A 16665-nucleotide genomic window follows, 5' to 3' on the forward strand; every position below is an offset into this window, starting at 1 on the left:
TAGAAAAATAGAATTTATAAAGTCTTGATGCATTTTGTAGTTTATTCTAGGAAGAAGTGAGTTATAATAACTCGCGTAATGTAAACAATTTAGTATTTCTGCTTGTCAGCTCTAACGATCTTCACTCTCTTGTTCGCTCCTGCGTATTCAGTCTGTGCCTTGACCCTTTCTGTTCTTGTCCGACTGCTGTTAATTATATTCTTCTTCCTCTTTCTTGAGTCCTGTCCAAGGTTTCGATAAAGATTCATTCTATATGATGATGCTTCTTGCGGCCCACAACCTTCTGACGCGTTGATCCCTCTCCAGTTGTCCTTAATAGTGGTCTCCTCTTCGTTGAGTAGATCTTTTAACTTGTTGCTGAGAGTTATTTTGAATTTGTCAGTATGTCGAAGGAAGGCTGTATTGAACCTTTGTAATGCTGTTTTCCCAGCTGTCCAGTGCTTCTTTGGCCACAATCAGGTGGTGATCTGAAGCTATATCAGCTACACGCGAAGTTATATCTGTAAGTCCACTCATGAGAATGTTGATCACCAGACCGGTGACAAATTCCGTGAACACTGGAGACTGCATGCGCACTCGTTTATATTATGTAGTACCCATCGGATAATCTTGTGGTCAGTCAGTTAAGCAGCCCTACCCACTAAATGCCTATTACCATTGTATAAGCTAAACATAGAGACGAACGACCAACTGAAGAATTGAGTTAATGTATTATGATGTGAAAATTGTTCATAATGCAACTGATATATATTAAAAGTGTTTAAAGGCCCCACTTGTGCCAGATTGCCAATGCTTCAGGAATCAGCTTCTATTAACCGAGAGAATCATATCAGACTGATAAGTTTTGAGCTAAAAAAATTGCAACCAAATAATCATATTAGAAGCCTAAATATTATAAATCCATAGGACGGAACGAATCCCGTGTGCTTTTCTCAACAGTCTGCATCTTAGACTAGAAATACACCATAGCTGTCATAAGTGTCGCACGCGAATGAAATTGTAGGGTTATTTTACACTAACTGTCATACTCATATTGAAGTAGTCATACCAGCGTTTTCATTATCTACATCACTAAAACTTGCTTATTTAGACTTTCAAAGCTTTCGTTGTTGCCGAATGACTTTATGTAGACCAAAGTCTATTTGTATTCTGATATACGGTAATGGACTTACACGTTAATACCTGGAAATCTTAAATGAAATTGTCTCTATTAGTCATTCCTTCTCTAGCTTTCACTTCGTGAACATGATAATGTTGACAAACATTACTGGGTAGTCGACAGGATATATTTATCAACGATTTTTTACAGAAGCCTGCCTATCTAAATACTTAATAAACGTTTCGTTAAAATCTGAAATCCGAGCTATTGTTTTACTTTTACACCCAGAAGAATACAAAGATAAAACACAGTAACACTACACATATACCGTTCTATCATTAGGAAAATAACTCACATAAGGTATTTAACAAATCTTAACATGAATATAGGATAAGGTCAATTTTTTAACAACTGGAAGGATTATGTATAATTGGAACTAGACATATATCCAATAATTTAATATAAGTAATAAAAGCAAAGTTAGTGAAGTAGGGGGTATAACAGTACACAAACAAATGTTAATAAAAAGGGAATGTACAAGTTTTTGAGAACTTAGTGTGTATTCATAAGAGTATCTTCTTTATAATTGAACGACCAGTAGAACTCTTTGAAGCACCAGGAGGAGTATTCCATATACCGCTGCTTGTACGTGGTCGAATGGTATACTGATAATTACGGAATACATCACCAATATCAAAAGTTATCATAGATGCAGGTAGGAATTCATTTTGCCATTTTAGTTTGTTCGAGTAAACATCAGACATTGCCGCTATCATTTCAGGGTTTCCTTAAATGAAATTGAAAATGATTATATAAGTTGACTATTTTCCCACTATTAAATTATAAATAGAAAATTTGTGTATTTCTTATTCTGTTTCAAAAATAAATGAGTGTTTCTTTTATAATTATTTCATATGTATCCTAGTTTACTAATTTTCCTATTTTATCATATATAAACGCACTCAACACTGCATGAAAGATTAATAAGGCTTGTTGGGATAAGTGACTTTCAGCGACAACGGAGCTGATCAGTATTAATCAGTTAGTTATGTCAGTCAGTCAGCTACAACGTAGGACCAGGCACATATGTGCATCGGTCCAAGTTGCCATACCGCATCAGCACAACAAGATGAACACCGGATTCATAGGAGTGGTTAGGTCAAAGGTAGTAATATGTAGGAGAAAGATTGCATATAGAGATATAGTACAAGAAGAAAGAATTGGTTCGTAGAAAGAAAGGTATAAAACGATTTTAATCTCTTAGTTTAAGGGAAGACAGAGAGTGTATACACCGACGCCATTGTGATCGATTCTGAGCCATGTCACCAAGAGTCTCCAACCATTGGTTACGATAGTCACGCGGACCCCAAGCAAGTAGTCTGCATCTACCAACATGGCTCAGACTAGAAGTTAGTGACTTCAAGCACTGATGCCACGTTTTGGTTTGGCCGCCCCTAAATCTCTTCCATCCGTTTCCAACACTAGTCAGCATTGCGCGTCGTGGTAATCGGTGTTCAGGCATACGCGACACGTGGCTCATGCGTCTCAGTCGATGAAGATTAACAACCTCATCGACTGATTTACCATCATTACCTAATACCCTGCGTCTAACCTCACTATTACTTACCCGGTGATCCCAGCAGACGCCAGCAATATTTCTAAGGCATCTGTGGTCAAATACTAATAGCTTACGAGTGTCTTCTACTCTTAATGGCTATGTTTCGCTGCCGTAAATTAAAACAGAACGGACTGCCGCGCAGTATATTCGTCCTTTTATTGATAGACGTATATCTCGCCTTCGCCAAAGGTCACGTAAATTGGCAAAGGCCAAACGAGCTTTTCGAATCCGTGCTGAGATTTCGTCCGATACCAACCCATTAGGGCTGATCAGACTTCCAAGATAAGTGAAGTTGTCAACGCGTTCGACTACTTCACTCCCTATCCTTAGTTCAGGTGTTAACGCAGACCAGTCCTGAAGCAACAACTTGCATTTAGAGGGAGAGAAGCGCATTCCAAACATCCTGGCATTGTTGCTCAGTGCTACCAGAAGACTCTGCATTTTGTCAGCGTCTTCACCAAACAGGACTATGTCATCTGCGTATTCTAAGTCGATAAGTGGACCTCCTGGTAGGAGATCAATACCCGAGAACTCAGTCGACGAGAAAGTTATTTCCATCAGTAAGTCTATGATGAAGTTAAACAAAAATGGGGAAAGTGGACAGCCTTGACGGACACCACTTGAGGTTGCAAAAGTAGATGACAGTTCGCCATAAGCTCTGACTCGACTAGTAGTGTTCGAGTAAAGAGCCTTTACAAGGTTTATGTACTTCTGGGGTACGCCTTTCAATGACAGACACTGCCACAGCCCGACCACCACGTCAAGGTAGCAACAACGGTCGGGAGTTAGTTATGTAATGAATGTTTTAGAGTTTGTGAATAATTTATTTATTTACCACACTTGAAAATACTACTACATTTGCAGTGGCTTTTTATGTGGGCGAAGTGTGACAGCTTTGGTTAACACATAATCGTGCTACTTCCTATAACCGGTTAGGCTGGTAGGACCTATTAATTATTGAGGTGACTTTATCGGTCATTGCAAAACCGTTTCAGAGTAATTAAAACAAATTATTAATAAAAAAACAGGAAAATGTAGGCTAATACCTTTACGACACCAACCAGGAACTTTCATAGTTGGCTCGTCGTCGTCTGATTCCGAATCAGAATTCAGCTGTGATATGTCGAAAGAGCCACTGAAATCATGTGAAAAAATATTGGTTATATAACAGTCAAAATCTATTTACATTGTGGTTTGAATTTAAACGGCAAAATTTTAAAATAAACACAACCAAAAATTGAGTAGTTTCTAGTACGGGAGGTAAAGAGATCATTCCAAAGTGTAAGGACAACTAGGTTTATTAAAATCATTGAAATAAACAAACTCGAGTCTTTTGATCGCCTTGACTAACGATCCAACCATGTCTGACCTAAGTTTCACTCCCATATGCAAAACACTGCTTACGGACTGATCTGCATCAATACGTCGACTAACTACAGGCAGCTAAGTAGTTGGGCGCACTAACTACTTCACTTATCTTAGAAGTCTTATCAGCATCGGTAAGTTGGTGTTTGACAAAATCTCGGTATGGTTCAAGAAAGCTCAGCAGGCACTTGTCAGCTTTCGTTGCTTGGGGAGTAGACGAGATGCCTATCTACTAACCAGATGATAAGTATACTACGTAGAACTTTACCGTTTTAATTTATGGATGTGAAAAGTGGCCTTTAAAAGTAGAAGACATTCGTAAGTTATTAGCGCTCAATTATAGGTGCTTTCGGAGCACTACTTATTTCCTTTGAGACCACTGAAATCAGGCATGGGTACTAAGCAATGATGACAAGCCAGTTGACGAGGTAGTTATATGGTATGACTCAGAATCGACTGAAATGTGGTAAATCCATTCATTCGTTGTCTTCCCTTAAAACTTGAGCCCCAAAAATTTCCTAGTTGCTTTTTTTTCAAAATCTAATCGTTTTCGCTACTATCGATACTACTCTGGAATTTTGTTTGATAATTTCATCTCGTATGACAACCTGAATTAACGCATGTATGCACCATGTTCTACGATCGTTATGACCGAGTGCATTAATCCGAGTTATCGTACTACACAATTGTACAAAAATAAAATATTAAAATGAACAAAAATATAGTTTGAGAAGAGTGACTTAATAACAATTATTTGTTTAAAAATCTACGTATGTCATGTGTATAATTAAACAAAGCGATCGTATGCTTAGCCTCCAAGTAGATGTCTTACCGATACTACATCTCATATACAAGGTTTTCTGAAATTTCATGAAATTTTTATCGACGGTCGACTTATTAGGAATAATGAATTTCCTCACATAAGTTGTACAGCGTTATATATATATATATATATATATATATATATATATATATATATATATATATAAAGAGAGAGAGAGGCTTACTTGACAAGTGGGCTGCTTATGAGTGACACTTTTTGAGTTATGGTTTCTTTCTCTTCATTTTGCAGTTTCGGTTGTTGGACTACATTGAGTTTAGAAACCGGCTGGGGTTTTGGGCAGGTGTTCGGTTGAGTTTGTTTGATCATTGTAACAGGTTTATTTTGTACCTTTAACGTAGTATGATCCATAGGATTTAAATTTACATTACACTTTTTCAGTAGAGTAGTAGTCTGAAATGGTTTAGCACTTACGTTACTTGGCTGGACGGATGTAACAGAAGTATTGTTTTCCTAAAATCAAACCAGCAAAACCAACCAAAGCATTTTAGTCATAAACAATTGAATGTTAATTTTATTTTTGCCAACTAACCATGTAGGACTTGCATCCCAAAATAAAAGTTGACAGTACACTAATATTGTCGGAGCAAATTGTAAAGTATCAACCAACCGTGCTTTAGTACCGTTAAATATTAGCCAGTTGATGACATAAATATTTGAATAAACGAAATCGTCAAGATATACACCATTTTATGCAGTCAAACTGAATGTATATACAGGTAAGTCCTCGTAGTATCCGTGTGTTTGGCATGTGTTAATAATCACAGATGTGCAACAAAAGAAATATGCTATGCACAAATGAGAAAACGAAATTGTGAACAGAGAGTGGGAGGAAGAGGAGTATGATTCTTAACGACGAAGAGAACAAAAATCAAAGTTCAGTCAGCTACAACGTAGGACCAGGTACATATGAGTTCCAAGTCGCCATACCGCATTAGCACAACAAGATTAACACCGGATTCATAGAAGTGGTTAATTCAATGATGGTATAATATAAAAGAAAGAAAAATCCAAGTTAACAGGAGTAGTATATATTATGGAATACAATGCAGTAAAAATATAAACGGAGGGAATTTTTTCATTTAAGGGAGTTCTGTTTGGATTTTTACGGATGTAGAACACTATTCTAAGCCATGTCATGTATGATAACATCCCAATACACCGGGTTGCACCATCTCTCGGATACGAACCAGGGAGTTGTGACGGGTGACAGATGTCAGGATGGCTTTCTTTTATACCACGGGACCATGTTATAAACTTAACACTTCTTTGCTTCTCACAACCAGTCTCAGGATTGGTAAATAACTTACGATATGGAGGCCGCCCAGATGGCATTCTTAAAACATGTTCAAGCTACTGGAGCCGATGTTTCATGATATTGACAATAATCGAATTACCATCAATGTGCTCAAACATAGCTGAACTTCCGGATTACTAACATGGCGTGGCAATTGGATTCCAACAGTTCTTCGGAGACAACGATGACTGAACACAAAGAGTTGTCAGACATCAACTCGAAAGGGTCAGGACGCCGCGGAAACCCGTTAAGGTGCTCTGTATGTTCAGTTAGTAGAATGATGGGCAAAGTGTTTCAAACACACTGTGAATTGAGCAATATTATCAGGAAAACGATAATCCTTATGAACAAAGTTGTAATTTGGTAAATTTGTCTTACGTTATGAAACATAATATAGCACCAATATCAAGGTATAAGAGTGGATGGTTATTTTCGATTTAAAAGTGTATGCACGAAATCTACCCAAATCACGGTATGATTCTTATGTTTGGCCTTGCGAAACTTTAAGTGAGTGCTACTGATACCATCTGACTCCTGAAACCGAAGTAGGTAGAACGTGTTTCAAACCAACAGCATAGTAAATTAAAATCGAACATCTTGACCACTCCTTTCAAATTACGAAGTTTTACACGTCTCGCTATTATCCAGTCACAGAAATAAATCCCACGTCACCTACTTCCACTTGAATAACGTTGTTCACTATCAAATAACCGACTGGGATAGGTAAATTAAACTTTGTCCTCGGAGTCGAATAATGACGCCGCTTGGTGAAAGCCAATAATTCTTCGGCAGTTGATGGAGACAGATGATCATTCCAACAACCAGACCAAAAATTAAAATAAGTATATGGAATGTCCGAACAACGTGGGACACTGGGAGGTCCAATGAAATAGCTACAGAAATAAGGAGTGACAACAGGGTGGACAACGAAATAAGTGAAACCCATTAGATATAAGGTAAGATTCGAAACAGATGCAGCTATACTTTCGACATGAAGGGGAAAATGCTCCGCACACTCGGGCAGTTGGTCTGACGCTATCCAGAGAAGCACGAAAAGCAATTACAGGGCGGAAATATCATGAATCCGGGACCATCAAACCGTCCTTCAAAACAAGGGAGGGAATCACAATGTTATCCAGTGCTATGTGCCCACCAATCATAGCGATGAAGACGATAAAGATCAGTTTCATGACGGGCTATAGTCGAACATGGAGAAGTGCCCAAGAAGGGACCAGACCATCCTGATGGGAGACCTAAACACCAAAGTTGGAGTAAACAAGACCGGGTTTAGAGGTATGATGAGACGACATGGACTGGTAGAAAGGAACAAGACTGGTGAGAGATTTGCAAATTTATGTGCAGTCAACAAAATTGTTATTGGTTGCACTATGTTCTCTCACAAGCACATACATAAGCTACTTTGGTCTCACTGAATCATACTACAGAGAATCAGACCGATTATATTTACATTACTAGAAAATTCAGAAGGTCAATTGGAGATGTGACAACAGAGAGTGGGGTTGACATAGATTCAGATCACCACCTGATTGTGGCCAAAGAAGCACTGGACAGCTGGGAAAACAGCATTACAAAGGTTCAATACAGCCTTCCTTCGACATACTGACAAATTCAAAATAACTCTCAGCAACAAGTTAAAAGATCTACTCAACGAAGAGGAGACCACTATTAAGGACAACTGGAGAGGGATCAACGCGTCAGAAGGTTGTGGGCCGCAAGAAGCATCATCATATAGAATGAATCTTTATCGAAACCTTGGACAGGACTCAAGAAAGAGGAAGAAGAATATAATTAACAGCAGTCGGACAAGAACAGAAAGGGTCAAGGCACAGACTGAATACGCAGGAGCGAACAAGAGAGTGAAGATCGTTAGAGCTAACAAGCAGAAATACGTGGAAGAGCTAACAACGACAGTGAGAAGTGTTATCGCAACACTAAGGATCATTATTGAAAAACCAACTGGATGGAACTTGTCACCATACATCAACTTCCTAGACTATGAGAAAGCGTTTGGTAGTGTGGATAAGAGAACCTACGGAATCCTATTCGACATTATGGCGTATCTGAAAAGATGGTCAACATCATGTGGAATTTATGCGACGGACTACACTGCAAAACCATACATGGAGGACAGTTCACAGACGCATTCCAAGTAAAGATAAGTGTCAGACAAGGCTGTTTACCCCCTCCGTTTTTCATTGTTCTGGTGGTCGGTAGGATTATGAAGACCTCCACACCTGATGGGAAGCACGGAATACGATGGACAGGTTGGATGTAACTAGACGATTTGGACTTCCCAGATGACCTAGCCCTCCTATCGCATGCACACGAACAAGTTTAGATGAAGACAACTAGTGTAGCGGCAGCCTCTGCATCAGTAGGCCTCAACGTACACAAGGAAACACCAAGACCCTCAAATACAACACAAAGAACACCAACCTAATCACACTTGATGGATAAGATTTGGAAACCTTCACCTACCTGGCAAGGATTGGTAAAGCGAGGACAACATTTCTACAGTTGAAGAACATATGGGACCCAGAACAATTGTCTCTCAAGCAATATCAAAGTCAGGATATTCAATACGAACCTCAATACAGTTCTATTGTACGCAGCTGAAACTTGGACAACTACCACAACCATCATCAAAAAAGTACAGGTGTTTATAAACAAATGTCTACACAAGATACTCAACGTCCGTCGGATGGATACCATTAGCAACAGCCTACTGTGGGAGAGAACAAACCAACTTCCTGCTGAAGAGGAAATTAGGAAAAGATGACGAAGACGAATGGGACATACATATTGAAAATCATCAGACTGTATCACGAGGCAATCGCTAACTTAGAATCCTGAAGAGAATAAGAGATAGGAACACCAGGAAACAGATTGAGTTGGAAATTGAAAGCAGATATCAAAAGAATGAATAGCAACTGGAGAGGATTGCCCAGGACCGAGTTCGATGGAGAATCCTGATGAGTGGTCTGTGCTCATGCACGAGGGGCAACAGTCGTAAGTTAGCATATTTTTATCACTTAAATCACTAAATTCCAAAATGTCCAAAATATAGAAGTGGTTAAAAAGAACAAAAGCGATAAGATAATCTTAGTAGTTTAGTGGACAAAGATTAAATACATACTTTCAGTTGAAGATGATTTCCCTGCAGCATCTGTTGATATCGTTGTTGGACAGCAAGAAAACGTTCTTCATTCGCCTTTTTACGAGCTTCCATTTTTTGCTTTTGAGCGTCCTGGAAAGCTCGCAGGCGCTCTTCTCTTTTCTCCATCTGTTCGATAAAAACTTGTCTTTTGGCTTCCATACGCTGTTCCTTATCAGATAAAACGGAACCTGATCGATTCTTTTGCTTATTAGAGTAACCATTTATGGATGTATTAACGGATACTTTTTCGTTGATGGAATTTAACTTCGAACCTACATACGAGCAACAAAAGTAACAATATATAATAACCTGGAAAATAAAAATGTGAAATCAGTTTTATATCATTTCAATTTATTCGCACGTGTGGTTTAAACACATCACGGCTCGAGAATTTGTATTTCTTGTCAATAGTAAGGAAATGAAGGAACATACTAATTAACATATATATCTTTAAGGCATGAAAGTCAGTCAGCAACAACGTAGAACTTCGGACGGACGTACACCAGTTCAGGTTGCCATACCACATTAGCACAGAGATACGATTGTCGATCCAAATCCCACAGTGGTAGTAGAGGTAGTAAAAGTATAAGCAGTAATCGGAAACATTACGGTTTGGAGATGTTATTCAAGGAGTATAATCCAGTGAAATAAATTTGGAAAGAGAAAAAAAGGAAAGGAACATGAAGAACTGAGATTAGAATTTGGGAAAACACAGAGTGGATGCACCTGTGTCACTGCAAACGATTTTGAGCCATGTCATTCATGGTCTCTAACCATCGGTTGCTGTCGTCTCGAGGATCCAAACGAGGTAGTCTACACCTACCAACACAGCTCTGTTCACTTGTCAGTGACTTCATGGATTTGTGCTACGCTTTGGTCTGGTCGCCCCTAGCTTTCTTCCAACCTACTCCCATACCATAAAACATCGCTTGTCGGGGCAGTAAGTCGTTAGGCATATGTAACACGTATCCAAGCCATCTCAACTGATCAGGTTTCACTACTACATCAATTGACTTGCCATCCTTACCTAGTACGTCTAACAACTACATCACTTACTCGGTGGTCCCAGGATATACGAGCAATGCTTCGAAGACACCTATGATCGAATACTAGTGACCTACGAATATCCTCTACTCTCTAATCTGCTCTTCACGAGCTTTAGTTAGGCGTCGAAGTATCAGTGAAGCTAATATTTTAGACACTATATTAGTCAAACTGATTCCTCTGTGACTGTCACAAGAGGACTTTTGTCCTTATTGACTGGCACAATCAGTTATTGAGACCAGTCAGATGGGATTACGTCCAGTTCCCGGATTTTACCTAAGACCTCAGTCAACCTCACTGCTAATACTGGACCGCCATCCTTAAAAATCTCGGGAGTAAACCTGTCAGGGCCTGCTGCCTTTTTTCATGAGGCATGAAAACATGGGGTGGAACCACTAATGGATTGTAATGCTGTGCAAACAACTCGAGGACAGTGAATAAAAACTGGGACTAGTGAACAACAAAACAACGATGTTGTTTCTTATTCATTATGTTACTTTTGGTCTGGTTTTAGTGCATCCTTTATGTGATATGGAAACTATCTCAAGATTTCAATTTTAGATACTGCTATGAAACTGTTGGTAGTTTGTGTGCTTATCAGATAAATAAAAGCAAAGTGTAATAGCGTATCCTACGTGAGAAGTCTACAGAGATTACATTGGGAGACTGCATATAGTTTTCAGAAATAGATTATAATGATAAACAAGTGGCAGCTTGTTGATTCTATGCTGAAGACGATTTGTTATTGGTACTAACTGAAAAAGGAATAAAAATTCATATTTAACGAAGATGCAATTCTGATTCAGACTTTTCAGGTATGTTTATGAACTTTATTAGGAAGGAGCAAAATATATAACTCTGAAGTTTGGTTGTATTTGTTAAATAGAGCAAGTAATCTATTGATACTGCAAATTGCATTCCTACGTTAAATTACTGACTACTTAATATTAACTATTGCGAATCCAATAAATCCAAATTTACATATTGCTGGGATGCTTATTTTATTGTACATTTTGATTAGTTGTAGTCGGCGGTTGTTGCATAAACGTATCGATATACGTAGCCTTACTTTCTTCTTGGCGTTGAGCAATATGAGCCTTCGTTTTTACTGTACAATAGTAAGTAGCAGTTTTTCCACAACCAAAACAAATGTCCATAAAAGTGGAAGTACAAGCTTTACATGACAACTTGTTTGTTTCTAATAGACCCTAGTAGTTTTTTAATAATTTGAATAGTGGTTAAGAGTGGAAACCAGCACGAGTTTCGTCCGATTTGAAACCTAACCACTGGATGTCAACGATAAAATTTCAACCACTACATTTAATGGTCTTGCCTAATATTCTTACAGCACTGATCATATTATTTTATGTGGCGTATGTGAACCTTGTCAGGATTGATTTGATAAGCAATGAACTTAACCCTGTAGGCTAAGGTATCTATGTTTCAAGACAGACGACGCCATTTGTGTAAAACATACGAGGATTTTACGTAGAATAAAAGGTCATGGTAACTTGCTCGGTATCAGATAGAAAATTTGGAAGACTTACCTGTTCTTGGTTTTGATGCCTGAGTGGGATGATTTAGAGAATTGAGCCTCGAAACACCACCCAATCTTTCGGTGGATGAAAACAAACGCGATTTGCCACAAGTACTAGCAGCTTTGTTTTCAAGAGAGGTAATCCTCTTATCAGTTGCGGGAACTAGAAGTCTTGGGATGTGTTTCATTTGAGTTTCAGTTGAAAATATAGAAGGGCACGGCACTTTCTGTATGTTTGATAAGTCACAAAATGGTGATTTGCTTACAAATGTACTATTGTTGCCATTTACATTACTTCGTGAGGGAGCACTTGATGAATCGGAAAGCGAAGTAGCTGACTCGAGGCTAGGAGACTTTGTGGTATTAGTGGAGGACGATGTTGTAGTTGCGGGAGCATGACCTAAAGACACAGTCAGATTCAGTAACTGTTTATCATTCGGCGACGCCTCATCTTCGACATTATGTTTTGACTTTGCATTCAACCCTGTCTGAAAGATAAAGATACTACATAATAGTAACAGCAAGATGTGAAGCCATCACTGAATGTAGCTAAAAGACATACCATAATTTACGTTTACGCATAGTTGCAAGATTACTAACGCCTGGGTAGGAATCAGACTAAACACAAAACTATCAAAATCAATTTCAACTACATAGTTTATTATCATGTGTAAAACGATGTCAGTGTCTACTGTTTTGCATCATTGGGTAACGAGTTCAAACCCAGTACATAAACTTAAATTCTGAGTAAAACTTATTAACGTACATAGTTGTGTGCTGAACTGAGAATTATGTATGTAGGATGTACATTGGTATTTACTATTGATTACGTGGCTGAGGTTGAAGAACGATTCGTAATCGGTTGCAGTGGTGAAGATGCCTATCTTCCCCCAAAACCTGAGGTTCATACTCTTATTCCTTTTAAAAAGACATTCCCTATGTTTAGTCTTTATTACCATCATTGATATTGCCATTTTAATTTCTTTTTCATTCAACTTATTAATTTCATCTTGATGTCACAACTTGAGGAGACTCACATTCGTACCAAGTCCTAAGACGATTACGAATAAATATTTGACAAATGGGATTATGGAAGCTAAGTACATAGAACTTCAGTACACCAGAAATAAAATTCCAGAAAACCTTTCCGCACATAATTACTAATTGCGATTTTTAAGCGATAGAATGTATATGTTTTGCCAAGTGATCTTTATGACCAAATTACCGTAGTTGTAATTTTTTCCTTTTGATAACCGTGGAACCATATGGTATATCAAACACCCAAGATGGAAAAAACTTTGTGAATCGTAGGTTACATGTGTGCAACTAAGGGACTGGGTGGAAGAACTGAAACCTAAACACAATCCACATAAATTTCAAATCAATCCCACTTAATATTTTGACATTGTGCAAAGTAATATTATTAGTGGAAGATTTAAGAGGCTGGCAACAAGACACTGGGATGATTGTGACTTCAACAAATTATACAACAGATTTTCACATTTGGTAGGAGTAAGTCGGATCCTACAAGTTAACTATGGTATAACTAACAGGAATATAGGACAATGAATAGTGGCATCATAATAAAAAATGTGGTAGAACATGAAAGGTAAGTATTCTGAGAACCAACTATGGAAACAAACGAAGGAAAAACTTCTACCTTATTAAAACTGGTACGTTTAACGAGTGGTTGGTAATCTGAAGTATCCATCGATAGTGTTCGTTTCTTTCCTGACAACTTTTGAGCAGATATTTGTATGTCCCCAGTTCTGGAGATATAAAGTTCGCTCTCGTTAATTTGATCACACTTTCTTTCCTAATAAAGTATGAAATACGAATCTAAATAGAAAAATCTGTATGGTAAGATGATGTTTAAATGTATGAAAAGAAGTGCACTTATTGCGTGACAACTAATGATACTAATTGGTTGATTAAACCAAAACTAGGTAGTAAGGTTTAAACCTAACGTTTAATGGCTGGAAACCAAGAGCATTAACTACTACACTACCATGTCAGTAATGTTAATCAGTAGTACGATCTTTAGTATAAGGGTAACTGAGACCTGCCAGTTGAAAATAAGATATCAAAATCGATTAGCGAAAAATTAGGATGTCACCGAAATTTCATATTAAATTACGCTTACCTCAACATTGGTAGTCCACTCGTTTACTGGTTCGGAGTTGGAAATATAAGCTGAAATCAGACTTTTTTTATTTGTGGGGCAGAGAGTTGTTTGAAGGATGCTTGGATCTAAAAGCTGGGGCTTATGGCTCTTCAGATCGCAGATATTATCACTTGGCTGAAAGATCTGGGAAGCGAAGCAGAAAAAGCTGTGCTTAGAAAACCACTAATTACGAGGAACAAGTCAGTGCAAATGCCTTCATGACCGTTACTTATTGCTTTGTCCGTGTTAATAACATATGTTGACGTTAACGCGTCAGATTTCCAGGATTATACGTTACAGTATAGTTTGTTTACATGAACCAATTAACCAGAACATCGAGGCAAAACCAAAAACAGCTTGTATTTGCACATTATTCGGAATCATGTAATAGGAGTTTTGGTGTAAATACAAGAAATCTATACCCTATGGGTTTAAACTTTGGTCATTTATCATGAAATCTGAAAGTCTTCAGTCAATCTTGACGTAGTGCTAAGTGAGTATTAACGACAAAACGATGTTAGGATATCAGGAGTTAAGATGAATCAATCCTTGGATATACCTGGTTATGTATTTAAATAAGTGGAGGTGGGCATTCTAATTTAGACATATTAGAAACCTCCCCATGATACGAACTCCCAACCATTTATAGAACAGTTTGGTACAAAGTCACCAATAAGTGAAATACATTAAGTCTTTATTTCCCATACGGAAATTTCCTGAACATAAGAACGAGGAACCTTCATTACAACCAAAGCAGGAACTGTAGCTAGGTTTAAAATCTACAAAGCTGACAGATGACTGATTTCTTGTAAGAACCAGGGTAGAAAAGGACAACTTAGGATGGATGGGTTGCGTAATTACCGCAACCTGTCAAGTTCACTAATCCAGTCAATTAACTGCAACGTAGGACTATGCACATATATGCATCGGTCCGAGTTGCCATACCTCATTAGTACAAGATGAGCACAAAATCTACTGAAGCAATTAATTATATATATATAAAGATTGAACATAAGGATGTGATACAGCGAGAAAGAATTAATTCGTAGAAAGAATGGTATAAAGCAATTTTAACCTCATGGTTTAGGGGAAGGCGACGAGAGTATACACCCACACCATTGTGATCGATTTTGAGCCATGTCACTCAGTCTCCAGCCATTGGTTACGATAGTCAAGCGGACCCCAACCAAGTAGTCTCCATCTACCAACATGGCTCAGACCAGTAGTTAGTGGCTCCATGACCTGATGTCACGTTTTGGTTTCGCCGCCCCTAACTTTTTCCATCCGTCTCCAACGCTAGCCAGCACTGCGTGCCACGGTAATCAGTGGTTGTATAGTACATGGCCTATCCATCTCAGTCGACGAAGATTTACAACCTCACCAACTGATTTACCATCACTCCCTAACACACTGAGTCTAACCTCACAATTACTTAAAATTTACTAAATGACATGCTCAATATAGTACTTCAACTTACATCTTTAGATTCCGTTTGCTTCAGACTATCTTTCGCAATGCGCAACTGCTTACTTAACTTTCTGGAGTTCTTTAACAACTTGGTCGGCGATTTATGCGACTCCACTACCTGGTTTAGTTTCGAACGGTTTAGAGGGCTGTGCTCACATCTCGCGGAGTGAATGCTCGTTTTTACTTTCCGCTTTTGACTAACCACTGGTTTTAGCAGGGGGTCTTCAGTTTTGTCAACCCTTTAAAACTAGTTAATTAATTATGTAGAACATACTGTTTCTCAATGTCTTCACTCAAAACATCGTCATCCACATGGGTTTCAATGCCTCCCAAAGCAGCAGTAATTTCTTTGAACGTCGCTTGAATGTTCTGCTTCGCATCATTTATAATATTCTTGAGAATATCTTCAGTCAGAAGGAACTGTTGGTACAGCTCCATCAACGGAATTCATGCGGCGCGGCGATCCCAAGTACTTAACAATCGCAAGTTGTTCAAACACGTTCGAATTCAATCTTCAGCTTGCAATCGCATCAATAGAAAATCAAGTGCCTCATAAATATAACTTACAATTTATAAAACTTTCAAGATGCAGTCTACCTTTCAGAGTATAATAATAGTTAACTGCTCACAACAGATGTAAGTAATTAGCTGGTAAGCGTTCCACATTGATACTGATAACATTTGTTTTACTGGACACACCACCAAATTTACACGCCCGATCAAATATTAATGTCACATCATATCGGGATGGAAGAAAGTAATTTCTGCAGTCTCGCTCACGAGCAACATGCCGGCACGTGAAACGTGCTGGCGTGTACATTATGGAATCGATACATCTCAGCTCAATGAAGAAATTTACTATCTGGTTAACTTCCATGCATTTGAACAATTTAAGCTCGTAGTTCATGGCAAATAATATTAGTCTATTTTGGGATTTATGCTAAATTTGACATATTGTTACGTCAGCTTTAATTTTGTTTTTCAAGTCAGCCAAACATCGTATAATTTAAACAGGTTAACCCTGATATATTTCCCGAATTCGTATTGGATTATTG

At 38.2% G+C, this 16665-nt stretch overlaps 1 protein-coding gene across 1 annotated transcript; it reads right to left on the minus strand.

Moving 5' to 3' along the window:
• Positions 1-1662: 1662 nt before the first annotated feature.
• Positions 1663-16088, minus strand: MS3_00002096 (uncharacterized protein; the record flags this gene model as incomplete). Its single annotated transcript, XM_035731154.2, has 9 exons — positions 15885-16088; positions 15621-15849; positions 14123-14287; positions 13640-13795; positions 11990-12467; positions 9378-9670; positions 5090-5376; positions 3764-3852; positions 1663-1886 (listed from the first exon to the last, which is right to left on the minus strand). Exons 1-9 carry the CDS (start codon positions 16046-16048, stop codon positions 1663-1665), a joined length of 2085 nt encoding a protein of 694 aa, XP_035588247.1. The 5' UTR covers positions 16049-16088.
• Between the last annotated feature and the right edge of the window lie 577 nt (positions 16089-16665).

This window comes from Schistosoma haematobium, chromosome 1, assembly GCF_000699445.3.
Source record: "Schistosoma haematobium chromosome 1, whole genome shotgun sequence".
NCBI classification, from domain to species: Eukaryota; Metazoa; Platyhelminthes; class Trematoda; order Strigeidida; family Schistosomatidae; genus Schistosoma; species Schistosoma haematobium.